Here is a 27,940-nt window from a genome sequence, read left to right on the forward strand (position 1 = left end):
CACGGAGCCTACATTTATTCAGAATCCGTCTTCTTTTAACAGGAAACTGGCTCGCGTTTTCTTTTTCTGTGGACTGATTTGTTGTGTAACTCTGTAATGAGGGTAAAGATTCCTTCTCTCTGCCTTAACTGTACCTCCAATATCCACCTGGAGCATCACACGCACCTCTGCTTCCTCTACTTGAGTGGCAAGTAATCTTGAAACAAGTCAGCAGGGCCACCAAGGTATTTGACCTTCTTAAGATTGGAGAGTCAATCACTCCCGGTAGGCTTTGTGTTGTGGATGAGCTCAGCTCGGTTTCTTCCCTGTTGGGCCTCCACTGTGCTGAGGAGAAAGGGAGTTTTTTTTTTTTGCAGGAGAGAGGGGGATCTTATTAATTTTGCTGCTGAGAGACAGCACAGGTGTGCAGGCATCAAGACAGGCAGGGCACAGAAGGGTGGAAGCGGGGGTTACTGCTGTTTTTGGCTTCCTGTCTCACTATGGAAAAGAGATCAGGGGTCAAACGGAGAGGCTGAAGGAAAAACATATCTGATATCCTCTGGCTGACTGCAGTGAAGTCACTCATGCAGACAAGCTACATGGACATGCACCAAACATAAAAGGAATGTTATTATGGGTCCTCACAGTGATTTATGCAAACATTTTAACGTTTTTGACCTGAATATCTTGGGAAAAATGTGACTCACGGCTCAGATTTTTCAAAAGCTACATTACCATTTTTTTCTTCTATCCAACTGATCCCTTAAGACCCCTGGAATGAATTCAATTTACACTGTCTTGCTGCCTCAACTCAGCTCAGTTAAAAAAAATGTCAACCTTAAAAAAATAAAATTGGGTGAACTTTATGAGCAACTGAAATAAAATCCTAAGAGCCCATTATAACAGTTAGGCTGTTAGGTTCAACTTTTCTGGATACACCAAGTGATCTTCTCCTCTCTGTGTCCCATATCTGACCTAGATTCATACTATGTACACACACAGACTTCTTGGCTTTACTCTTGAATCTATGCCAGGTATGCTGAGTATCCCGTTCTCATGAGACTTCTGCTCTGCTGTACAGGAGACTCGCAAAACGCTCAACTACAATCCACTGATGCACTGGGTTTAATAGAAATGTCAAATACTATTAATAAGTATGCGTGTGTGTGTGTACACTGTTGAATTCAGTGCGTTATGAGTATGTACACTTGTGTGCGCACTCTTGCGTGCATATTTTTTATTTATTTTTTTGCGCGTGTGTGCACAGTTGACACGTCTCATTTGCATTCTGTTTAACGAACCGTGCAGGGCTGTGCCTGGGCAGGATGAGCAGCTGCTCTCTGATTGGTCTGTCACATGGTGGTGGACAGGAGGGATGGGTGGGGGTGGATTCAGGATGTTTTTCCACATGAAAGACCAATCATCCACCTTTCACCTCCCGTACTCAAACTACTCTTTCTTCAGTGTTCCTTTCAATCTTCGAGTCCTTCTGTTTAATCATATATTATTTGTTCTCTGCATGCAGACACCTAATCAAAGATTGTCTGAGAGGATGAATCATTCATAATTCTAAAAGAAACCAACCTGGTGAATTCACTCATCTGCTGCACTTGAACCATTAGCATGTGCAAAGTGAATTTTCACAATATAGCCACCGGCAACAGTCTTCCATATAGTCTCTGCACCTTTGTTCTCTCGCTCTCTCGAAGCGCCCTGCTATGCAAATATAGGACAAAATAATAGTTACAAAAATAATTACTAGTGTTGTTGTTATTGCAATTGTAGCCGCTGTTATTATGAATTATTTAGTCAGAAAAGAGTTCCAAGCTTCCAAGCTGTTCGGTGAGAGTGAGGGGAGGATGTTATTGTCACTGTTACAATTCATTTATTTCTGTACTCGCTCTGTTTCTTGTCTCTGTCTTCGTCCTCCAAGATAGCACTAGAGGCAGAGGCAGATGCACACATGCTTTGACAAAAGAAAAACTGCATCTAAACAGCTTGAACAATGTCAAAATACCCCGAAGAGAACTTTTTTTATACTGCACTAAGATACAAACTTAATTTATGTTTTGGGATGATTTTGTGGTAAACACAGCAGACAGCAGAGTTAGTCATAGTAGGAAAAGCATGTGTAGATAATAAAATGAAGGATGGCGGCTGAATTCCATTTAGTTGCTTCATTTTCAGGGTACTGGTATTGTTAAAGCCGACTCACTGTCATGTCTGTCGTGTTACTGAGACACTTGAATAGAACTTGAGATGCAATTAATGTTATTAGGGATATTCAGTCAAAATGTCTCCAGTTAAAAAAAGGCCTAATATGCCTGCTGAAACTTCATGTAACTGAGCCATGATTAGTGTTATTAACTACAAATGTGGTTTTCCTGTTAAGCAAGTTAAGGAAGTAAAATGTACATACAGAGAAATGTGTCTTTGTTCTATTCTCAGATATCAGTGAAGTAGAAAACTAGACTCCCTCTGTTAACCACCGCCTCATTTTTCGCCCCAAGGAACATGGTGGCAGACGATAGTCGAGCAAAGTCACACTCATCCAACTTTTTTTTATGCACGTCTCTATCTTGAACTTCCCCAGGAAGTGCAAAAAGACTTTTGTTCTTTCCACTCATGACAACTTTCCCATGCAGGCTGTAGGCCATGCTCAAATTTAGAGCACTTATATAGGCTAAAGCACAGCATGGGAATTAAAAATATCTGCACCTCATCACTCATTGATCTTGCATATGTTAATGCGCTGCAATGTGTGATGAAAGAAGGGGAGTAGGTGCACAGCAGAAGGAGCAAGAAAGAGGGTGAGGACGGAGTTGGAGAGACAGACAGTCGTGGCGATAGAAATATTTTGAGAACACCGTGGCATATGAAATAGGAAAATACTAAAAATAGGAGATATGAGGGTAGAAAGGGAAAGAGACTAGAAGAGAGCAGATGGTTACAGCGTTATGTTTACCAGCCTCGCCTCGGAGGTTCACAACATCCAGACAGGCTGATGACATAATGGTTCAGGGCGAGGACAGATTGACTAAAGGCCCAGTCGATTAGATTTACAATCCACTAGGTGTTTGTGACAGATGACACACAATCACATCTTCTGGTTTCCATGACATTGAAGTCAACATGGTGTTACCACCCCTGCACTCTGTAGTCCCATGAGACAAGATATTATAGCGAGTAGAGAGACCCTCCTTTATCAATATGGTCAACAGCTGAATGATTTTTAATTTGAGCCCCCACTTCTCCACAAGCAATCTGAACCGATCTGTGTCACTGCAGTGATTCCTTGGCCAAGACAGAGACTGTGAAACTCAATGAAATATTTTGAAATATTTAGTGCAACAAAAAGAGACATCTAGTTGCATCTCAGTCTCTCCTATATACTCATCTTTCATCTGCCTGCTAGTGGGATACATTCAGGGACCTGCTGCCTCATCTGTAAAAGACGTCTGCTATGAAATGTACTCCCTCAGCCGCAATTAAAGAATACAGCCGCAGCACAAACTAGACACAAGGGAATGCGGAGACAGTGGCTGAGAAAGGAAGAAAAGGAGAAAATTGCAGAATTAGAGAAGGGAGGGGTGGCATAAAGAGAGAATAACAGTGAGAGGATGGGTGGGAAAGTGAGGGCGGAAATACAGGGAAACGTGTCTGCTTACATTTATAATGGAGAATCAGACCACTGGAGGAGGAAATGTAAAGGAGAGCAAAAGACTGACAAGAAACAAGTACCTACCTGCCTATAACCATACATGTTGGTTTTAAAGTGTTTGCTCAGTTTGCATTGATATAAAACAGGAAGCCCTCATCCTGTTTTGCTATTGCCTTTGGGGCTATCGAGTAATGGCCTGATGGCGAAGTGGATGGCTGTATTTTGGGTTGACAAGCCGTTCATTAGATTTCCTTTGAAATCTGACCCACTCCCATGCAGTAACACTCAACAGGTCTCATTAGTAGCCGTAGCAATGTCTCAGACTGACTCTGACTGTATTGAAGTTATAAAACTGTAATATATGTGGTGATGCGATAACATGATTTTCTGTGCCAGTACCAAAGTTTAAATTTCCTGCCTGTTGGTCAACAATATCTCAATATCTGGTGCATGAATTGTCACAAAATATGATATAGATATTCACGTGCCCGGAGGATGATTGTTTATTCATTCACTTTGATGTTCCTTTATGTAGCACCACAAGTAGGTCAAACTTTTCACTCATCACTCAATGACTTTAGTGATCTCTGACTTGCTATGACATTTAGGATAAACATTAACAAGAAAATGTAAATACTGTAAATCTGATCTAAGAATAAACATGATTACATACAGTATCTGTTTTGTATAATTTTCTTTATATTTTAGCTTGTATCAAATGTCCAATATGATAACATCTGATATACCTGATTGTCTTGTGTGTACTGTGTGGGTTGTAGGTTGGGTGTGGACGATCGGTCCCTGGAGCGTTCTCTTACAAAAGCGGGGTGTGAAGTCCACTGCTTTGATCCCAGTCTGAAGCAGCCTCACCTGCAGCAAGCTGAAATGTGGCTTCATCGGCTCTCTGTAGACTGGAGGGACCCCAACCCAGCCATTGTCGCCCAGCGCCAGTACGCCAATACCAAGAAACTGGCCACCATCCTTAATGACTTTGGACACAGACAGGTGAGAGATAGAGCATAGGTGGGGTTGTATACACTATGCTCTCTGGTTGTAATATAAATTTGTTATGGATTCTGCCATTATGAAATCACCTGAAACCATCTAAAAGTGTTGTTTTTTTTCTTTCTGTCAGCTGGAGGATTCACTTATATGCTGCATGCATGCAAACACAGGCCCTTTCCTTCACACCCCAACAAAATACAGCTCATCATGATTCATTCCTCTGTTGTCAGCTTCCGCCTCCAGGTGGATAAACTCTCATATATGATTTTGTTTTCCTCCCTCAAATATTATCATGCTGAATGTTACCTCTTCAAAGCCCCCAAGGGACTGTGTTCCACATCACCAGATAGGGATCTGCATACAAGATCGATCATATGCGCACCAAGCCCACTGATAGCATGCATACTAATAAAACACAGTTATAGATTCAGTGAACATGCCTGTTTAGGAACACGGTGACTGATAATTCAAGGTCAGAGAAGCCAAGTTTCTCGTATATAGGTAATAAATTCACAACTGAATGACAGTCAGGCTCTTTTCTCTTCTCATGCCAAAAAGAGGGAAACTAGTGACAGATACATACATTATTAATTATACAGTGCATTCGTAGTCTGCTAAATGAATGGCTAGATTTCATTAAATTTGATTATACAGTAGCATACTTTAGGGCATTGTGATGCATAAACATGGTTTGTAGATAAACGAGGCAATTCTAGTGAAAACCAACCTACTTTGTATGCTGTTGTTTGGGATATCATTCTGCCCTTCTGTCTGCCTTTGTTAATAAACTCTCACTCCCACTTGGTATCACCAAAGTCAAATTTTCACATCCTACGCAAAGACTTTAAATTCATTGTCCATATTGATTGTCTGCAGAGGTTGGATGCAAATGTTTTCAGGCAAAATAAAATGTTTTTGGTCTAAATTTTGCTTCATCTACTGGGCAGACTGTCATAAAATTCAACACATTCATGCTCCCCAGATGATAAACTTGTTTCATAATGGGGGGTTCATGACTTTCCACTGTCACCACCCTCAGGCCAAAGTGTTTGCTTGACACACAATATATATAATTATGTGAGAGACAGTTTGGCATTAAATTTGCTGAACATATTCCTGGTCTCGTGAGGATAAACCCTTTATCTTCATTTTACTTTACCATTATAGGATATATTGCTCTGACTAAGGGGGTGATAGCAGGGCTTTTAACACTTTGTTGGATTTTCTCCAGACAAATTCATTAAAACTAATTAATTAATCTTTTTTTTACAGGAACATATACTATATGAACCGGTAAATCAAAGCAAATTCAGTCTTGGAACAGAATGTCTCCACGCTGCTCAGTGGTGTATTGCCATAGCTACTTAAAGTTGAGTTGATCATTTTCTTTTCTGGAGCCTAAAAGCAAAGCAGACTGGAAAGATATTAATATCTTCTCAGTGTGTGACAAGATATGGACAAATAAACATTGGCGTGTGGTATGTGCTTGTGTGGTTGAGTTTGCACACCAAATTGTTTCACAGATGACATTATGCACCTGTTTTAAATGCAGAGCCATGCACACGTTCTTGTAATGAGGTTTTAATGTGAGTACATAGTGTGCCCACGGAGCAAGTAGCAGCAGAACAGTTTTTTTTTTCTCAAAGGCTCTTGCCCAGCCTCTGTGACAGGAAAATCAGCAATGAAGAAATAGACTCGCTCGGAAAGGTCGAAATATGCATTTGTACAGCATTTCTTATCTGTGTTGGTTAAAAACTACACCAATGACTCATTCACTGAGCTCACTGACCAGCTGAGACAGCAGACACTGTCACCACAGGGACAAATGTCAGTAGCAGGAAATATTATGTCATTTATTGGGAGAAACGGCATACTGGACCATTGATCATGTTGCTAATTGGACAACAGTAACAGGCCCAAATTTGGACCCTGCCAAATTACAAGGGGTAGAGCACAGCATACATTACTTCCATCTAACAACAACTGTTTTATTTGCTGAGTGATTTGCACCTATATACATGTTGCCATTGTTACCCAACATAAATATCATACATTTCTGCATAGGTCTGCCTAATTGATGCAGCTGATTGGACACTAATAGGTCATAGTGGTTTATTGGTATCCAGCTGACAAGACAAAGAGTCTACAACAGTGCTTTAAATCTAATGCTGAACAACATGCTCACAGTAAAAATGCTAACACACTCATGTTCAACGTGATAGTTTATAAGTAGTAGTCATATAAGTTTAGCTATAAGTTTAAATGAATTCATTTTCGACAAATTATAAATTGTGACCTGATGACTGCACCAGATAAAAAGTTAAGTCACCAAAGTTTTTACAATTCATACTGAGGAAAATATGAATGTCTGCAATGTTTGTAATGTACAAATTCCTTCGCAATCTATCCAATACTTGTGAAGACATTTGACTCAAAACCACAATTAGGATACATCCTCTGGGAACCACGAATAACTGTCAAATGTTTCCACTGTGTAAAAGGGTTTAGCTCAGCTTGATTTGACTCGCTGGTACCAGGTACTTTCCTGATTTTCCACTGTAGCTGGTATCTCCAATTTCAAAACGCTGGGTTGAAACAATTAACGTTTGGTGTGCAGGGTGTCCGTGTCACACAAGATTCTTGCGATTTCCCCTTGGTCTGTAGTGTTTTCACTTCACTGTTTGGTATCAGCTCAGCTCGCTCGAAACCTATACACATTATTTATGAAAGATATGTCCAAAATATCATGGCAATCCATCCAAAGATGGATTGAGACCTAATGAAGAAAAGAAAACCACATTGCTATACTGGCTACTTTTTTTTTTTACACTTTAAATAAAGCTTCTATTTCGTGTCTGTCAAAGCAGTTGTTTAAGTGCTTCCAAAAATGTCTTAGATGTGTAGTTAAATATCTTTGTGATCTGTTCTCTAATGGCAGGCGCACTTATTAAAGCTCATAAAACATACATAATGATGGTAATATAATGAAGGTCAGATATATTGTAATGTTTTTTCTCTCTGGTTTACAAGAAAAAATCTTTTGAATTATTCTAACAAGACCAACTGTGTGGAACAAAAAGAGTAAATAAAAGTCTTGTTAATAGCCAGGATTTGCCCACCATGAAATAAACACATTTCAGGCCAATTAACAAGTCAAACTCACTCCATTTTAAGTTATTTTCTCATATCAGAAAAACTTGTTTGTTTACAATGACGACTTTTCATCAAAAGCATCTCTAAATTAAAATTTGTCCCAATGTGCTGCCTAATGCTGGAGATGCTTTACACAAATAATTACCATGTATATTTTGATCATGAGTCCTTTGGAGGAGAGGAAGTATTTGCCCGCTGGGTATATAAACTCTTGTGCAGCAATCTGACATTAATTTCACAGCAGTGGAGAGGAGGAATCTTCAGTTCAAAGACATTTTACATAAAATAGTCTACAGGAGTTATACAGAGGAGATGATCTCTGTTAATGTAGAGTGCAATTCAGTCTGTAATAGTTTTCTTAGTTCATATCTTACAGAATTTTCATATCAGACTGCATGAAAAAGAAAAGAAACTGAAAAACGGTTTAAGCAATTTGCTGTCACAGTTCAAGATTCAAAATGATCTCAAACCAAAAGATTTCCATGGGAATCTATGTCACCCACAGAAAGACTCAATTTGTCCTTGAAACCTGCTTAAAGGAACAGTTCCACATTTTGTCAAATACTGTACATTTATTTCATTTGTTGTAGAGCGTTTGATAAGAATATAGATGCCACTCTCATGTGCGTACAGTAAATGTTGCTGGAGTCAGGAGATGGTGAGCTTACTTAGAATTAAGACTGGAAACAAATGGAAACAGATTACACCTAACCTGGTGCAAATCAAAGGTAACTAAATCTGCCTACCTCCGACACCACCTCTAATGTTCAGTTTTTCTTGGCTTGGTGCATAAATTGTACAAAACATGGACATAGTACTGTCACCCATAGGTTTCTATTGTAGGCAGGCAGATTTTGTGAGCTTGTGAACAGGCTGCTGGCACAAAATTTTTAACTATTCCATTTAAATGACCCATGTATTTCAGCTAAATGTCTGTAGTTTTTATAACACGCAGTATCTCACTTTGCTCTCCAGACCACCGGGAAACTGTCAGCGTATCTCATTTCCTTCCAGCATAGTTAAGGACCATTTAGCATGGCTAAGGCTGCACAGCGGTGTAGCAAAAGTCATCTTTCCAAAGCTCCAACGCCATATGGACTCCGCTCACACCAGACAGGAAATGTTGCCAGGGCTTGCAAACTTCTCCTGCAGAGAGTAGATTTTGGCAGCCTTGGATCAGGGACCATTGAGGCAAAAAGGCCATTTGTGTGAAGTCCACTTAAAAAAAGAAAACCTGTCAGACAGAATGAAGCTGTCTGGAGCTGCTCTAAATAACACCCGATCCTGACACATGCACACAAACGGCCTGGTACACATACAGAGAGACACTCTCCTTAGAGGCCAATTGAATACATCACCTCTTCATGATGCCACATAATCTTCCATTACAAGGTTTCTGTCCAATTAAGGATCACATCTCTGCTTGTGGGAGTTTCTGTGCCTATCGGGAGGGTAGAAGACAACATTTGGACGTATTCTCCACAGATAGCTTTTTTTTTTTTTTTGAGACTTGTTCAAGTCCCGCTAATGAGGACTGGGATTTCTGTGGCATCACCAAAGGCATCAATCGGAGAGGATTTTTATGGCTGCTTTAATATCTGTGCTGTCATGGCACCGGATGAAATGTGAACATTTCCCACAGTTCCATAAAACACAAGAGATCTATGGCTTTTTTCTTTAGCTAATATCTTATGTTATCTTTAATGTAATAATCATTGGCACTGCAATATTCAAGGACTCTGTTTGATAAATCTTATAACCTAATCTCCCCTCTGGAAAATGGAGACATTGGTGGGCCGAGAAGGAATAAAAACGGTCGGCAACAAGACTTTTAAACACATAAAAGGTCAGACAATGGACATCTTTAGCAATTCAGTAGTGTTAAGAGGAAAGCCAAGGTTGAGGATGTGCATTAAACCTTGCGCATGCATGAATATGACCTAAGGGTGCCATTAACATTCATCTTGTGAAGCATTCCCTCTATGCGCCAAGAGTAAACCTTGTCAGGCTGCCCTCTCGCTCAATCAATCATCAGCATTGCTAAAGCAAGAACAAAGGCCAAGCTTCGCTTACTCCTTTTCATCTTTTAATAGTTTCTGCGTTCAGTAATTCAACACGATCAAACGTCATTCCTTACAACAGAACTCATTTATTACCTGATTTCCTGTCCCCCGCTGTAGGTGGATGTGCTGAAGGCGGATATGGAGAGCGCAGAGTGGAAGATTTTGGAGAATTTGGTCCTGGAGGGAGTTCTGGACTCGGTGGGTCAGCTGTTGTTGGAGATTCACCTGCACTGGGCAGGCTTTGAGGTGGGTGGCGATGACCCATCCGTGGTGCGCTACTGGTTCAGCCTGCTCAAGGAGCTCGAACGTGCCAACTTCCGCCTCTTCCATGTCCACAGCGACCCTGCCAAACCTCACCTCTTTCTGCATAAGAATGTACTCAACGCCAGCAGCGCTTACACCCTGAGCTGGGTGAACACACAGTGGAAGGCTTGACTGGTGCCAGACAGTCAGTTATCTTGGCTGGAAAATACAAGTTTGTGTAATTCTTGCTCAGGCACGGCTGTTCCCCAGCAGCCCCTTTTTATTTAATCTGACCTGATCTTTCTTACAAAACTAAAATCCCTGCTTCTTCTTATCCTCCTGCTCTTCCTCTCCTGGCCTGTAATGACCTCAGCCATGTAGAAGGGCAGAGTAATTGCCTCCAGAGGCCCTCTGTGTTCTACCTCATAGTGGCTGTGTTGCTGGCTGCAGGTCAGCCTCTGATTCACAGTCAACCCCTGTCATCATGGTCCTATCTGAGCTTGGCCCACAGCCAAATATTAGGTCAACCTTTTTCAGATTACCACAGGTCTGCATTGGCCCAGACACCACAGTCCTATCAAATAGAATATGAATTAAAGGAAATGGATACACAGTGTTAAAGTGCCTCGTTGTGGATATTTGAGGCCACTAGAGCTGCTTACACAGGATGACAAAGAGACTGAACAGGGGGAACGAGTAATAAAGGTAAAGAGATGGGATCTGCTCCACAGAAGAAGACTGTAGATGAGATAAAGAGACGCTTCCCTGCAACTGAACTGAGAAATCTAGAACACAAAACACAACGATTATGTGAAGAACGTCAACAGTGACGTCTCTCCTGTGTGTTTTGGGATATTTAAATGAAGATGTGTGGGCGAGCGCATGAAGAAAAGACAAAAAGAAAAGATGAAAGCCATTATTTGGATATTTGGAGTTTCCTGGATTATAATAGAAAACAACAAATGTGTTTCACACGAGGAAGCAATTGTTGTATAACTCACTGATTTTTCTTTTTTTTTTTTCCTTTTGGTGTTCAATTGGCTTTACTCCATTATCTGTGCTGCACCAGCGCTTCATCAACTAAATTTAATCTGAAAACATAACACTGGGCTGACACCCTCAAAAAATAATCAGTCTACAATAATTCAAAAATTCTAATCTAGTCTAAATCTAATTAATATAATTTGCCAAATCTTTTGGCGCAGTTTAATCGAGAGAGAGAGAAAACAATGAATCATCTGGCATTTGAATAAAAACATATTTTCCAAGGTAACTGCTTAGTTTTCTGAAGGAGACAAAATTTAAAGAATGTTTATTTCCACAAAGAGACGATTGAAAAATTAAGAATTTTTAAAGATTACAGAGGTCTCTACACAGGACATTGCAAATTAAAATAACAAAACACTTATTAAAAGAAAAAGCCATGGTACTCCCTCCAATATGATTTCTGCAGTAGAAATTTTTAAAAGAATGCGTTCTTGTGTTCATCTTTGTACAGATATTACATGAGTACATATTTGAGCTCTCGCGACAGGATACAAAAATACACTGCTACAATAAGACTGGATACCAGTCCTGTGGCTTTTTACAAAATCCATGGGACAACCAGTCCCCTTTCCGTCTCTCTTTAGTGAACCAGTTCAGTTCTGTCCATTATTTCCTAGAACCCCGCCCTCCCTTCCCAAACAAACACGCAAACGCCCACCAGGACAGATTTAGTCCCAGAGTTTGATTTGTCCGTCCCAACCGCATGTGATGACCTTGGAGGTTTCATGTGGGTGCCACAGGGCGCTTATGCACACCTTGTCGTGAGCCTTGATCCTGTGGTAAAGTTTGGTAGTCTTCCAATCCCAAATGTTCAGCTTTCCGTCCGCATCTCCTGACACCACATAACTGACAGAGAGAGAGAGAGAGAAAACAAACAAAGAGGAAGAGAGAGGATGGAAAGATTAGCACTTTGCTAAAAATTACTCCGGTCTCCACTTCACCTGCCAAAAAGGTGGGAGTCGGAATTTTTGGATATTTTATTCCAGCCAGGAGTTGCACTGTTGCCATGGATACCAAAAGGAAGTTAGGGCACCTGCTCACAGACGTGGGTGGTGGTATGTGAGAAGATGGGGGGGAAAAACTGGTCTTAATGGGTGTTTTGGCTAAAATTAGAGTGCTGGACTGTCCTAGTTAGCTCTCCTTGTAGAGCATGTATATTAGATAATATGAAGAGGCGGTTTTCCACAGCTCTTCATCAACTGAAGGCATTTTAGAGCAAATGAGTCAACCATCCTGATACAAATGTTGTTTTGAACCTGTTTTACCACTCGCTTTTTCATCTCTAAAATAAAGTGATTCTTAAATTTTGTCTCTTTTTTTTTTTCACTTCAACTCATCCTGACAGTTTTAATCCTCTTCACAAAAAACAGCTAACTTAGTTTTCATTTCTCGGTCGTATTTTTCTTAATCACGTAAAAAATGAATCATCTGTGCAATGTCGTTCTTTTATCAGAAGAGCAGAGGTAAAGGCTTTACCTCATGTCGGGGGAGAAGTCCACTTGGCAGGCATAACCGGCCACCATGTGGCCTTTGAAGACTTTCTTCTTGTTCAGTCTGAAACGGTTTTGGGCTCCGAAGATCAAAATCTGGTTGTCCATAGACTGGCACGCTAGCCATTTACCTGGGGATGGAAAGAAGCACACAGCATGAAGCTTTGCAGCTGATCTGAAGTGGCGCCGCACAGCACTTCATTACTGCTGTAATAACATGACACAACATGCTCACAAAAATCACAGGAAAAATTGTCGAGTATGTTATTTATAAGTGTGTGGAGGTACAGCATAAAATATCTAAAGTGGGGCAGTTTACAGTTTGTGTTGGCACTTAATGTCATATAATGTGTCACAACAAGTTTAAAAGCACACAGCAACTTGTTCAGCCAAATGTTTAACAAGCATCTCAGTGGCATCATGTCACTACTCTCAATATGCGTGGAGTCAAACAGTTTTTAACAACAGGGGAAATTTGCCTAAAGGACAGAAATCAAATAAAAAAACATTATGGAAATGTGAGTGGACGACACTGAAAAAAGGACACAAACTCATCGTTCTGCCGACATAAAAGTGGAAAGATCGAGGCAATTTAGAGGAAAATGAAAAGAGGTTTTTCATCAGGCCGCTCAGTCGAGATCTACTTTACAGAGCGTTTCAGCCGCAGCCTCAAAGTCAGTGCGCAGTGATAAGAGGCTGCGCCTCAGTGTCACAGCATTACACGACTCACTGCACTTCTTGAAAGGAAACATGATGGAATTTAATAATGCGGTATGAGAAAGATCTAGTGTTTGCCGTGTGTGTGTGTGTGTGTGTCCTTACATCCTCCCGCACAAAAACTTAAATGAATAAGACGCTGTCGTCCACAAATGTCAAAAGCAATAGGTGCGGGGGAATGAAAACAACTCGGTCAATTTTACGTGCCAAATAATGACACTGCCGAAGGAAGGAAGTAGGGAGAGAGCAAACAAAGTATGTCGAGGGGGGAAATAAAAAGATGAGGAGAGATGAGTTTGATGGGAGCTGAAGCTGAAGGAGTACAACAGGGAGTTCCTGATCCGTCCTTATATTTGAAGAGGGTGACCACCTGCAAAACTTGGCTACCGTTTCAGTAAGTTGCTTCCACTCGCATCTGTGGAAACTCATCAATTCAGCTGCACAGTGCCTCGAGCAAGTCTAAATAATTAGTATGGAAATTTAAAAGAATAGTTTGACATTTTGGGAAAATATGCTTATTGGCTTTCTTGCAGAGAGTCAGAGAGGCTCTATAGCACTCTCACAACTGTCTGAAAACAAGTTCTGCCCAAAGGGAGAAGAATCCACCTACCAGCACCTCGTACGCTCACTAAGAAACACGTCTTGTTTGTTCAAACTGTACAAAGTGTGAAAATGTCAAGGCAGCTTCACTGTAGGTTATGTGCCATCATGTCTTTATGTGAATGACTCTGTGGAAACGGCGTGGTGATGACAAGTCTCCAATAAAACTTTTGATAGAGTCAGTCATTGGGCTAAGCAAACTGTGTCCTGGTAGTATCTTCATATTTACCATAAAGATATATATCTGTTCATGTGGCTCTCAGCGAGGAATATATCCTCACAGCTTTCCTTTAATGTTTGTCTCCACATTATCTGTGGAGGGAGGAGTGCATCTCTCCATCTCAAGCTTTAACATCACACTGACATGTCATCGGTTGAAACTGCTGGCTGCTGTGTGCTTTAACGTTCACTCCCTCACAGTACTGTGTGTTAAAGAAGAAGTTTTAGTGTTTTAACAGAGTTCATTTGTGACAGCCGGTGTATCCAAACTAAGAAAAGACTGGAAATGGCAACAGACAACATCTATATATATCAATAACGCTTGGATCTCAACCCTGGTGACTGGCTCTGTTCATCACACATACATTTACGTATGATGAACAGAGCCTGCCTTGTTTTTATCCTTCAATGACCAAACACGGGAAAATATGAAGAATCAACTTCAATCTGGCAATATGGGTTTATGCTCCCCAGAGTCTGTGTGCCTGCGAGTGTTTTGCCAGTATTTGACTGCTCACCGTTGGGAGAGAGTGTAACAGCTGGCATGGAGTGCATACTGGGTTCAGCGATGTACTTGAAGTCCACGGGGATATCCCTGAAAAAGACAAAGCGCTGTGAGTACACTTGAAGACGGGGTTAAACAGAAACCTGCACGGACCCAGAACAAGAACTCAAAAGAAAAGAAAGAGAAACATCCACAGCTGTAGTTCTTACCACCTCAAAAATGCTTGTTACTGAAGAGGAAAACACTCGCCGTGACAGCTACAGTATGTGAATAACTCAATGCAGTCCGAAAGCTTTTGATGCTGCGCCGCCGACTGTACTGGCATCCAATTATTTATTAGTCCCTTCTACACTTCCTTCACCCTGCCTCCCTGTTCTTTCATGTTCTGCTATGACTCTCTGCTTTGTCAGAGATCTGAAACTTGGCTATTTGGCCGTTAAGTGGTCTGCAGAAGATCATTCGAATATACGATGCTGTGCCAGAATAACTCTTTAACTGTGTATGCATCTGAAACCTACTCCAAACTAAGTGAATGCGCGTACCTAATGAATCTTTCTGCTTCACTTTACTTGCATTAAGTCAGTGTTACAGAGCAATATCCCTGTTCTCATCTCTCCATCTGCTTAAACTGGAGCAATCTCTCTGTCTTTATGCGATAAGTAACAGCTGGAGCCGTGTTTTAATTCACAAGACCAAAAATGGCCTTTCGAAGAACTGCAGAGAGGTGCAAACCCCCTGTACAAAGAAAACGCTGTCATGTCTGCAGACGAGCCAAGCCAAACTCTGAAAGATAACAAAGCCATCATATTTCTTCATCTGCGCTCCAGAAATAACCAGTGCGAATGTTCTGTCGTCTGGAGGGCGATGGGGGAGGAAGAAAGGAAAACACTTGACAAACAATCTGTACACTGGGGACGTTCATGAATAATAGATGATTGATTGCCGTTTTACGATGTTTCATGCCGATCAAGGAAAGAGGACAAAGAAGCAGAAGACGGGGTTTTTATTGTATATTTTATATATGAACTTTGTCAGGCATAACATCTGCAGCGAGGCGAGGAGGTTAAGTTATGTAATCAGCCTTCAGGGAAAATGTCAAGACCGAATGTCTCTCACTGAGAAGGGAGTTGAAGAATCTTTGCTTATTTACGACTAATGTGAAATGATGATTTCTCAAAACATAATTGCTAGAAAAATCTATCTTTTTTTTTCTCTCTTTCAAGTGACTGCCACAATTCAGTCTTGGTGCAATCATTAGTGAAGGGAAAATATTTACATAATGTTAAATTTGGGTTGGCAGGGGGCTTTTTTTTATTTTTAGGTCAGGATCATAATCGAAGTCGGGCTGGAAACCTGCCAAGACTGAGCCTCTGTGTTGAGAGTACACATGGGAAACGGAGTACTTGGACGATAGCGGTTCACTTTCCATTTTTCATCTTTTTCCGTCGTCATCGTCATCCCAAATGTCTCTCCAAGATCACAGTTTCAATGAACTTCATGATCGAGAGCTAATTCTCCTGGGCACAGTCCAGCACATTTTTTATTGATTGTAACCTTCCGCCAGCAAACACACACACACACCAACTCTCCGCTCCTTGAAAGATAAACCTCTGCCACAGATAACGTACTCTGTACGCGTGTGAAAACGAGGATAGAATTTGAAGACGTGTTTGCACTGTGATGCGAATGACTTGTAGATTTTTGCTGCCTCGCAATCTGTTCTAACCATCCGGCGTTCCCTCACTCTGCCCCTCTCTCCCCGCCGGCCTCCACTACTATTCTAGAGATATGAGACTGTTCCGGTAAATTCAGCCTAAAGCTCCTGTGTAGCAGCAGCTCACAACGGAGTTAGTTAGAGTCAAGGGCCAGGTGGTATCCGTGGGAAAAAGAGGGACAGTAAAGCCACTTTTGGCCCAACATAAGCTTGCCCGTTTGCTCCCACGCTACACTAAAAAAAAAAAAAAAGCTTATGGGAGATCGCCTCGAAAAAAACAACTAAGCAGACTCTTGGGATAGTTCTTTTGCATCTGCTGATGTCTGTGCAAAAATGCAAACATCGTTTCAATAGTTAATCCACATCTCTCATGCTCTAGAGCAAAAAGAAACACGGAGAAGAACAGAAGTTCTGACAATGACAATGAAGTTCCTTTCAAGGATCCACAGGAAGCGCTCTTTATCAGCTGGTCTTGTAAATATTTATCATCTTTGTGCAACAAATACCACAGTGTGTTACCCCCCCAGCCAATCTGCAAGCAGCTCTTGGTGGTTGCTTTTGACTGCCTATTATGCACAGACAAAGACTTGAGTAGGACACGCACAGAACATCTAAAAATAAACAAGCTCATGGGAATACAGAGTGGACATGACCTTGTTAATTACACATGTGCATGTTTTTGCAAAAAGGGAAAGAAAGGGAGATTTTTAAAAAAGGGAAATTAGTTTTAAACTTTATCTGACCTGCCAGCACATCTCCCTTCTGGTAATTTAATTTGTGGCACAGTTTCAAAAATGCTTATTTATTCAAATATATAACTGGCAACAGTGTAGAGGCTCACGGGGTTTTTTGCTGGAGCATTGTCAATGCACAATATTAGCTCCAGAGGGGAAAAAATAAATAAAACACACACACTGTAGAGATGCATATAAAGCAGGCAAAAGACGTGGCAGGGGCTATGACTCAGAGCAGATTAGCAGCACAGCTGGGTGAGGCTTTGTCCAAGATGTGGTCGTCTAGAGGTCTGTTGATGTCTGCTTCTTCTCAGCGGCTAATGAAAGGAGCACTGAGCAATCTTCAGAAGGTGACGCACGATTCTTTTTTCCCCTCAGTCTTCTTGTTAGGCAGGTTAGACAGAACACAATGAGGCTGTGTCACAGTAAAAAGTCCCCTGAGAACGATCGTGCTACCGGATCTAGCGCGACTCACTTAAATGCCTCCTCCTCTTGAACTTCTTTCTTCTTCTTAAATTCTGCTCATTATCGGTTTTTAACATTCATAACGTTGAATACATTTCTCCAAGCAGCTGCCAAACGAAACCCCAGTCTTCCGTTACAAAGTATTTGAGATTAAGTGCTTGGCTCAGAACAGTAAACGGTGCAATCAAATTCAAAAACATCGCATTAATATTTCAGGCCGCAGCCTGCACACTCACCACTCCCACACTCGAAGGCTCTTGTCGTCTGATGTGCTGACAAACCGACGGTTCTCGTCGACGAAGGTGATGGTGTTGACGGCTCCCAGGTGACGGTCGTACTCCTGAACCACCTCCCCTGTCCTGATGTCCCACTGATGGAAAGATACGAACGAGAGAGGAGGTGAACATATTTATTTATTTTTTACGATTATTTTTTTGGCCTTTTATGCCTTTATTGATAGTACATCTGAAGGTAGACAGGAAGCAGGGGGCAGAGAGAGGGGGAGTGAGTAAATTAGCCGTCCAATGCGGGATTCAAACCGGGGCCAGCTGCAGTGAGGACTATAGCCTCCACACACGGGGCGGCCACTTAACCCACTACGCTACCAAGCGACCGGGAGGTGAACATTTGTCTGCAACATGATGAAGCAAAGCCTGAAACTGATTTCCGTCTACATTTTGCACAGTCTTGCGGGGAGCTGCATGCCAAAAACTTCTTAATGTAACAAAGACACGCGCACATGGCGGAGATGTGGGAGACTGTGCTGCTGCAGAAGTGGTGTAATGACAGCAATTAGCAAACAGGCCTCAATCATTAATATTTATTTAGGAAAACATTATGCACACGTTTAAATATAAAAGAAAAGTCAAGCCCATAGATCCGGCCCGCGGGCATCGAATGAAAAATCTGTCCAAAAACAGATTTTACATGCAATTCTTTTTATGCTGTGAGTTTTTGTTTTTTTTTTAGCTTGGCCTTCGGCTGCTCACAAGAGCAGCCATCTGTTCTGAAAACCCAGAAGAGGCCTGCATGATTTAATACAAACCCTGATCGTTGTGCCAGATATTTCTGGAATGACTGCCGTTTATCTGGACAAATTAGAGGACAAACTTTGTGGCTGTTACATTAACTTCTTGACATATTTTCAATTAAAGATGCCACTGAGTCTAAAACTAAGCTTCCATATTAGTTAGTCCCAAAGTCTATGATTATAAATTGTGGGAAAATAAAATCATCTCAACTGCAACAATCCAAATTTTCAGAGGTTCGGCGTTACTTGTTCTAATAACGGTTTGCTGTAATGATATCATAGTTATGGATTTCCTACTTTCATCACAGACTGTTCTCTTCTATTTGCCTTTCTGCTACCCTAATGCTGCCCGTGATTAATGACTTGCTCTAGTCCTGTCAGCCACTGAAACCTCGAGCCACGCACACACAAATACACGCACTAGTGCTGGAAGATGAGACGGGAGTGTATTTCATGCTCCTGTGGGCACAGAGGGTATACACAGAAATTCTTGTGTGCATCTGCTTGGTCAACTGGGAAATACACATGAGGCGATGGAGGGAGCCGAATCGAATTGCTCGTGGTGCGGCACATGCCGACTTTACCTGAACAATCTTCTTATCCGACATCCCGGCCACAAAAAGGTTCTGTTTGTCTTCGTCTGGGTTGAACTTGACGCAGTACGGTACCTTCCTGTTGGTGAAGCGGGAGATACATTGCCCTGTGGAAGGAGCACAATGAAAGTCAAAGCCACAGAAGAATCCACAGTGGCTTCTCACACTCGAGTTGTTTAAAGTTTAAAAGGGCACAGACTGCAACTTTCAATGCTGTATTCTCTGTCCCTGCAGGCAGCGACACTTCAGCCGCAACAGCAGAAAGCTCTGTGTTTCTTTGTATTCATTCAGCAGAGGTGAATCACCACAGGAATGATGCTACCACTACTGCTGGAGCTGAGAGCAGAGGAAATTAAACTGACGGCAACACCAAGAGCCCCTTAAGATAAGAATGAAGGCTTTTCACTGACACAATTTCTGTATTACACCCAGTGCTCAACTGCAACTGGGACAAATCTTGAATAAAGTACTAAAATCTTTCACATCTGAAAGAAGCTGATTTTTTTTTTTTTAACTTAACAAACCCACGACTGACTGGAAAAGTAAGGAACACATTTCATTTAACACGTCGTACCTATGTAGTCTCAACTCTGACTAAGTATTTGGATGATGTGGCTTCAGATGGGATCCTGTTTACAACAAGTGGGGGATTTAACTCGTTTCTGCCCTCTGCTGGATTGGCACTTAGTTGAGAGGGGTGGAAAGTGAGACGGGTGAGCAGTGGAGGGGAAGATAACAATATGGCACTGGTAAGACTGGTGAGCCTAAATTATATATACAAGAGTTAGACAGCATTTTAAAATGAAAAGTAACACAAACGAGTTGTCGCTTCTCAGCTCTACAATAGCTGGATTTCACAAAGGCTGTGTCAAAGCTGCTGATTACATTTGTTTTACAGGTTTCGTGCACTGTGTTTTATTATATAAACATCATGTTAAGTCTATCTGGAGACTAATGCTGAAATGAGCTCCATATTAACAGAATACTGGGTTCATATAAAAACAAACAATCTATAGGAAACATTTATTTTCATTATTGATTCATCTGCATATTCATGTTGTTGTTGTTTTGTCTGATCAACAGTCCAAAGGCATATTCATGTTGTTGTTGTTTTGTCTGATCAACAGTCCAAAGTCCAAAACTTTTCTGTTTTATTATCACTAAAGACAAAGAAAACGGGCAAATCTGAGAAGCTAGAACTTGAGAATGTTTAGTATTTTTAAACGATTAATCAATTAAGTAGCCGTGTAACTAAAAAGTCTGTAAAAGGTGAATGAGTAACAAACGGGCTGAAAAGTGTTTCCGACCTTCCAGAAATATGCTTGCAGCGACAGCTGATGTCTTACCTGATAGCTTGTGAGATCAAGGTTATATCACTGTGTACAGTGTGTTATCCCCCTCATACACACTATCAAAGAGGAAGGATTTCTACTCACAGACTGTGAGATCTGTGATTAAAATCGTGACACATTCAAACAGACAGGTTGTATAAGTGAGATATTCATGCGTGGTGCATCTCTCTTGATTCAGTTGGGCCTACCTGTTTCAGAGTCCCAGAGTTTAAGGTAGCGGTCATAGCCGGCGCTGAGGAACTGGGTCCCGGTGTTGTTAAAGCAAATGTCTCGCACTGCTTTGCTGTGGCCTAGCAAAGGAAATTTACATACATATTACAAACAAATAAATAAACGTACACCAGAAAATATTCACTAAAGTGTTCTTAAGTCTTGTTACAAAGTCTCTCCCCCGGCTGCTTTTCTTTGATACCCCATTCATTTGAGGAATGTGAAATGTGGTTAAGGGAAATAAGGGCTGTTGAGGAAGAAAGATGATGTGGGCTGTTGGAGACGAGGAAAATGGAATCTTTAAACGAAGAGGAGGAAAAATTACAAGCTCTGTCTGTCTTTTCAACTATTCTCTACCTTGGCTTATTCTCTCCCTAATCCCAATCTATGCAACCCTTTGGCTCTTTCTCATACAGTGTCGGTGAGGTCCCTGTGGGCCCGGCGCTCGCAGACGCCTCCCTTGTTAAAACTGGCTTTTATCGGGGCTACACTGTTTCCACGGCGATAACAGGCCCCACTGAGGCTAAGTGCCTGTTCGCCTGCTCGCTTGCTCTAACCCGACTTGCCGGCGTGCCAAAGGCGACGCAGCCGCTGCATAAAAACCTTGACGGTGTATGTGTGTACAGGAAAAAACACAGATAAATGTGCTACTGAAAGTGAGGCAAATGTCACAGTCTGCATCCAAACATGAAAATACACACGACATGCATGTACGATATTCTTAACTGTTTTTTTCTTGCGTGATAATTCCCATATGCAGAATAATGGATGATAAACATCTGTAATTTTAGCAAGAGTTAACAAAAAAGACACACTTTCGAAAGATCTACAAGTACAAACACACACCAAAAAATCTCAGAGAAGAATTTTAAAAATGAAAGTACCAATCATTAAATTGCTGCAGAATAAAAAAAGACTATACCAGCCAGGACACGATGGAGCTGAGAGCAAAGCAGCAACAACAAAATGATAATCTAATGTGCTCCCCTGTAGGATAGTTAACATAACATAAGACTCCTCTGAATAAATCAAAATAATTATAAGAAGCTCTCAGTCAGTGCTCTGTCTTCACCACAACTCCTCTCCGGGTCTTGTGTCCTCCCTTGCGCCTTGTTCTCTTCGGCCTCTGGGCTGCTGAATTATGCATATTCTGTGAAGCAGCTGACAAGCAGAACCGTGGCTCCAAACAATCTCTATTCAGACAGTGAGCTGTCTCCGGGAGGCGTGTAAGAGTGACCTGCACATCACCCCGCACACCCCTACAGACCCCATGTATCCGTAAATGTCCGTAATGTATTTGTTAAAAGAAAAAAAAACGAGGTCTGTTAACGGTCAGCGGATGTGTCATTGGTGTTCCGGTGATGCTGAAGAAGGATGCTGTCTTTAAGACCCCAACATATTTAATGTCAGCATGTTTGTCGACAGTCCATTGTTGCTTATAAAATGTTATAATTTGATGGTGAATTTATTAATTATTAACGTTTATCACATGAGGATTTAAGATTACTTACCAATAAATGTCCTTATACATCTCCTCTCGCTGTACACTTCCCATAGCTGCGGAGAGAAGGAGATGAAACCACAAATGAGCCCCAACACTACATTAAAATAAAGCAACATTGTGCAACTTTAAATCAGAACGAGTGTGCATATATTAATTCACAAGCTTGTGTGATTATTTACCTTGATCTTACAGTCCATGGAGCAAGACAGCAGCAGATGACCAGAGTTCGGAAACAGTCGGATGCCGCTGACACCCTGGGAAATATACAGAGAAAAGATACATATATACATATATCCAACCATATTTCTTCTGCTATAAAAGAGAAAGTGGGGCACAGTCTCTAAGCTCCTAGACTTAATAAGGCGTACAGAAAGCGCGTTAGTAAACATTTAATTAATATGTAAACATTTCAGTACAGTATGCACGCGTTGTCTCTGTAATAGTTACAGCACCATCACCATTACTTTCAAGTTACCAAACTTTCTAAACTTTGGTGACACTGTACGGTCCACCCTCTCTCTATTATCTCCACATCAGCACTTCCACATGCTTATTATCTTTTCAAACCGCTTTGTATTTCAAATTAGGCTCTGAAGGCTGTAACTTCCTGCACAAAGCGAATGGAAGCCAATTTAAAACCTGAGTGATTTCTCTCTCCCTGAAGCACATTGGCAGATCTCAAGCTTGAATCAGATCCTTCTTGGAGTAACATTCGCCTTCATATTTGATTTATAAAAGATGGTGTTTTGAAGAGAACGAATAATCTTGAATGTGTCAGCGACAAGTGGCTATATGATCACGTTATCATTTTATTTCAGTCGTGCCCAGGAAGTTTTTACTGACTGTCTCAGAAATTCATACAAGGACCGCATAATGGGATTTTCTCTCTATGTATAGACAGACACCTATATGACACTGCTCCTAGTTTGCATTTCAGAATTATTTCAGAACACTGCAATACTAGACCTGACTATCAGCAAAGCTTGCAGAGAGGATACTTAAACCTGAAAGATTTTTAAACTAGACCGTAAAAACAAAAAGTGATTTATGCCCCTTTCCACTGACCTTGGTGTGTCCAGACCAGACATGAATCTGCTTCTTAGGCAGGTAACACTTGTCTGGAGCCTCTGCAGAACGCAGGTTGATGCCCACATCCTGTGGGACGTGGAGGTATGACCTGCCCTGGTAATCATACATGTCTTTAACTAGAGGGAGAACAAAAAGAGACAAAATAGCATGTGAGAAAAACACTGCAGCATTTGGATATGTTTAGAAAGGAGACGGGGCTGTAAGCTGTCCTTAGCATTAGAAGTTTTCTAGTGGGATTGAATCTTTGACCAACAAGTGCACCTGCAGCTCCAGAGACAAATAGTCTAAACATGGTATCACAACTAGTCAGAAGGAACATTAAATAAAGTAATTTGAACCATGACAACTAAGTAAATTTCATCTGCAGAGGAAGATTTCATGATCATATTCAAGTCAAGGACAAGAGGTCCTTCAAGAATCTCAAAAGAAACACTAACTCCAATCGTAAAACGACAATTTCAAATTTAAAAATAAAGCAGGTAATCGTTTTACTGGGGGTCATTCAAATGTCTCAATCGGAGAGGGCCTCATTACCATGGAGAATGGTCTTCTCTTCTGCAGGAGCCTCTTCCTCATTCCTTCCCTTCTTCTGCCTCTTGGCTGTGATCTCATCCAGCTCTTTCTGCTCGTCCTGCAAAACAAAATTTCATCACACACCCAATTATTACCAATGAGATTTGTTCTGGAATACAGTGATGAAAACAGACGGAGCACATTGAAGTTGGTTCTCTTTGCAGTTGCACGCTCTGGTGTACGGGGGATTGCTCAGGCCAACTCTTTTAGTTTTCCCTGACAGCAGATGTATTGTCTGGGTGAGGGGGATCGCATAGCCACTGGCACATAAGCAGTATGTGTGCCAGTATGTGTCTCATCTACAAAAGTGCAATATACCAGCACATTTCAAAGTTTTACATAATTACATAATGACTCTCAAAAGGCCACAGTTGAGTACTGCAGGTGAGTGCATGTTCAGCCAAACAGTAAATGAAACCCCACATTATGGCTTTTATTGCACATACTGATAAAAAATAATTGTGCCTTTAGAGTTGAATTATGTTTTATGCTAATAAGGAATAAATACAAAGACACTTATTTTGGTGATTTAAAAACTAAAAGCCCATTAAGCATAGATTACACTAGAGACTTTTACTGCCTAAGCGCAGATTCACATAGAATCAGGCACCGCGGGAAAAACTGAGGTCTTTCAGTTCATTTCATTGCGGGTCGTGCGTTTTCGCACAGGCAGTCCACAACACAGGGGTTGCCACAAAAAAAAAACGCACCAGAGTGCGGGAGAGGAGTTGAGCCGGATCCATCCTTGGGAAAAAACGGAGCCCCACGTCACACTTCACAAGCCAATCAGACACTCGGTCAAACCTCCAGAGACGGAAATGTCTCTGAACCAGAGGCTATCCAGGTGGATTCACAGACTAAACTCTGATAATCTACCTGTGTGTGTGTGTGTGTGTGTGTGTGTTGACTTTGTTTATTTCATGTACCCAGCTTCTAAATCTGAGTCTAACTCGCAACTTATGCCGCAAAATAGTGACATGAAGAAGTTTAATTTGATTTGTGTCCAATAGTTTGAGAGAGAGACATACAGTAACAATAACAGAGAGCGAGCGCCGGCCTCGATAAAGCTGTTAATCAGGAAATAAGTTATTTTCCTGATCGTTTCACAGCAGTGACATTCAGCACGTATAGACACGCCCACGGCAACCCACCCTTAGCTCCCCTCACCCGGGGGGCGGCTGTGGCTCACAGAGCGGGTCGTCCACTAATCAGATGATTGGCGGTTCGATCCCTGGCTCCTGCGGTCTGCATGTCGAAGTGTCCTTGGGCAAGACACTGAACCCCAATTGCTCCTGAAGGCTATGCCATCGGTGTGTGAATGTGTATGAATGGGGTGAATGAGATATGTAGTGTAGAGCGCTTTGAGTGGTCGGAAGACTAGAAAGGCGCTATATAAGTACAGTCCATTTACCATTACTCACCCCCCCACCACCGGACAACCCTGCTACGAGTTGCCGCAATCCCTGATCCTGTCCTAACTGTGTTTTCTTGCCTTACTACCACATTAAGTACTAAGTTGGATAATTATTTACTATCTAAATCTCTATTTTTATATTATGTGGTGCATTACCTCTGATGGTTTGGCCCCATCTTTCTCATCTGCATATTTCGCCCAAGGTCCAAGGAAGTTATCGATTTCTTCTGCATCTCCACCCTTCACCTTTTTCCTTTTCTCTGTCTTCTTAGGTCCACTCTCGAACACAGTTAGCCCTGGAAGAGCCACATGAGTTAAACACTTCATAGAACAGAGGACCTACTAAATAAAGTCTGGTCTATACGGCCAGATTCAGACAAACACATAAGAAATATTGTGTGACAAATGATTACCTTTATTTTTCTCAGCCTCTTCAACTGCACCGATGTAGGTGTTAGAGGATGAATGGTGTGTGTCGACAGATGGATCTAGAGCATAACCTATTGCCGGAGTGGAGAGTTGTAAAGGGGTCATTTACATTCAAACACCGTCAATACATTGGCAAGCGTTTCTTAAATCCAACATGGAGCGCACAGACGAGCTTACCGTAGGTGGAGAAGGTCCTCCTTTGCTGTTCAAACATGAAGTCATTGAGGTGAGCAGGCTCTGCGTAGCCAGATAACATGTTCCTGGGGGCGGCCATCTGCTGGCTTTTAAATGGGTTCATTGGCCCAAACTAAGAGGAAGCAACGCAAAATCATTAACAACAGTAAAATGAAACTTTTATGGACCATTGCGAGGAACAAATATTTTTGCATGGGCCCTCTCTTTGAGATATATCTAATAAGCATGACTTCAATAACAGCAGACTTTCTGATTTATGCAACCAAAGCTAAATGGATTAGATAGAAGAGTAGACATCACCACAAAACAAAAGACATACAGACACTCAATAACAGTCATAAATAATAAACAACTAATAACAGATATTCTATTTCATGCAATTTAGTTCGTATTATTTACATTAGAGCAGATCCATACGGATGTAAAACATCAATACTTATGAAATATGATGTTACATTACTAATGTGGGTACGATGGCCAAACGATGAGAAAGCATTTCACTCTGCTGAGATAATTAAGACTATAATACTTCCAGAAAACATTTAATACACATTATATATTAATGTTTTATTAACATATTACTGATGTCACATCAAATCTAGTTTCATATCACAGTATGTATCACACTAAACGGGCTCCAGGTTGCACAGATCAAACTTACCTCTGGTGCAAACATAGTTTCAAACGTGGGATTGTAGGTGACTTCTTTCAGTGAAGGGTCCAGGTGTGTGCCGGTCAACACAGCCTCCTAATGTGAAGATGTGCATCAGTAAACGGCATCTCGCTGACTGACTGGCAGTACAGAACAAAATGGCTGTTTGACGTATTCGATATTAGATATAAAAAACAAAATAACTACGGAAATATTTGACTTCTCACGTTGGATTTCAAAATAAGGCACATCCTCTTGCTCGACACTCTCCCGCTCACTCTTACTGGTGTATTTAACAACAATAGTTAACGGTATGTGTTAAATAATGACCTGTTCTCAACTCCCCGTCATTCATTGAACCCATATGCCTCATTATTAACCTGCAGCCTGGTGTAAATAACAACATGTAACTCAAACAATCAAGTATTAGGTTAGCGACCGTTAGGCTAACGCTAGCTATAGTTAGCTTACCTTAACGGCGACTTCGGGCGCTGAGTTGAGGACAGCCAGAGTCATCGTCTTCCCGGACTGCAGCGGCTTCAGGTGAGCTGTCGCGTCCGGGGTCACTAGCTCCACTTTCTCGGCACCGGTGTTGGATTCCGGCTCGTTTTCCGAATCAGAGTCGCTACCGTACGAAACGAGGGAACCGATGGCGGCAGACATCTTGGATGTTGTGAATGAAGCCGGATGCAGAAGGGAGGTACTTCCGTTATAGCGAACTTAACAAAATAAAAGAAGAAGGAAAAGACAAAAAAAGGTTTAATGTACTCACCCTAAATAAACAACAATGAATAGCATATATGTGGAGTATCTAACATTTAATTTGATACAATATTTATATATTTATTTGGTAATCACATTAGATTAAATATACTTTATTCATCCCACCACGGGGAAATTTACTTGTTACAGCAGCAGAGGAAAGTGTAGCACACACTACAGAATTAATAAAAAGTAGTAAAGGCAAAAAATAAAATACAATAAACATATCTATACACAATAAACACGAAAAACAATCAACCTTCAAAAACAGACAAGTACTGAGGATAAAAGTGGCCTGATAGATATATAGATATAGATATATTATATCTATATATAGATATATTATATATAGATAATAGTATATTATATATATAAAGAGTATTGTAATGTAAAGTGACCATAGTGTAAGAAAAATATTGCAAAGAAAGTGACCATGATACAAATAATAATATTATTGCAAGAGTAATAGGTCAAACATGCTGCAGCGAAATCATTTTTTGGATGGTTATTTTCTCAAATAAGAGAGTTATCTTCTTATTATT

General features: G+C 41.1%; 2 protein-coding genes across 2 annotated transcripts in view; one reads left to right on the forward strand and one right to left on the reverse strand.

Annotated features, from left to right (window-relative positions):
- mettl24 (methyltransferase like 24) overlaps positions 1-11,203 on the forward strand; it is a 33,965-nt gene extending 22,762 nt beyond the window's left edge. The window contains exons 4-5 of the mRNA XM_010734711.3: positions 4,420-4,645; positions 9,979-11,203. Of these exons, the coding sequence (XP_010733013.3) occupies positions 4,420-4,645; positions 9,979-10,296 (544 nt within the window). The 3' untranslated portion in view covers positions 10,297-11,203. The remainder of the gene's footprint in view (positions 1-4,419; positions 4,646-9,978) is intronic.
- A 178-nt stretch (positions 11,204-11,381) lies between these two features.
- cdc40 (cell division cycle 40 homolog (S. cerevisiae)) lies at positions 11,382-27,345 on the reverse strand. Its single transcript, XM_019254138.2, has 15 exons — positions 27,108-27,345; positions 26,646-26,732; positions 25,967-26,096; positions 25,774-25,860; positions 25,517-25,656; positions 23,908-24,004; positions 23,350-23,489; positions 22,464-22,538; positions 22,292-22,337; positions 20,759-20,860; positions 19,210-19,325; positions 17,832-17,965; positions 14,696-14,772; positions 12,628-12,772; positions 11,382-11,997 (listed from the first exon to the last, which is right to left on the reverse strand). The coding sequence occupies exons 1-15, from the start codon at positions 27,297-27,299 to the stop codon at positions 11,820-11,822; spliced, it is 1,746 nt and encodes a 581-aa protein (XP_019109683.1). The 5' UTR covers positions 27,300-27,345; the 3' UTR covers positions 11,382-11,819.
- Between the last annotated feature and the right edge of the window lie 595 nt (positions 27,346-27,940).

Source organism: Larimichthys crocea, chromosome XI (genome assembly GCF_000972845.2).
Source record: "Larimichthys crocea isolate SSNF chromosome XI, L_crocea_2.0, whole genome shotgun sequence".
In the NCBI taxonomy this organism is placed as follows: domain Eukaryota; kingdom Metazoa; phylum Chordata; class Actinopteri; family Sciaenidae; genus Larimichthys; species Larimichthys crocea.

Excerpts from the sequence above, each read along its gene's own strand:
- cdc40 (XM_019254138.2), bottom strand. The coding sequence starts at position 27,299 with ATGTCTGCCGCCATCGGTTCCCTCGTTTCGTACGGTAGCGACTCTGAT. Across the intron at positions 22,338-22,463 it reads CCATGGACTGTAAGATCAAG|CTATGGGAAGTGTACAGCGA; the intron begins GTAAATAATCAC and ends TTCTCTCCGCAG. Across the intron at positions 19,326-20,758 it reads ACTCTGGGACTCTGAAACAG|GGCAATGTATCTCCCGCTTC; the intron begins GTAGGCCCAACT and ends CTCCTTCCACAG.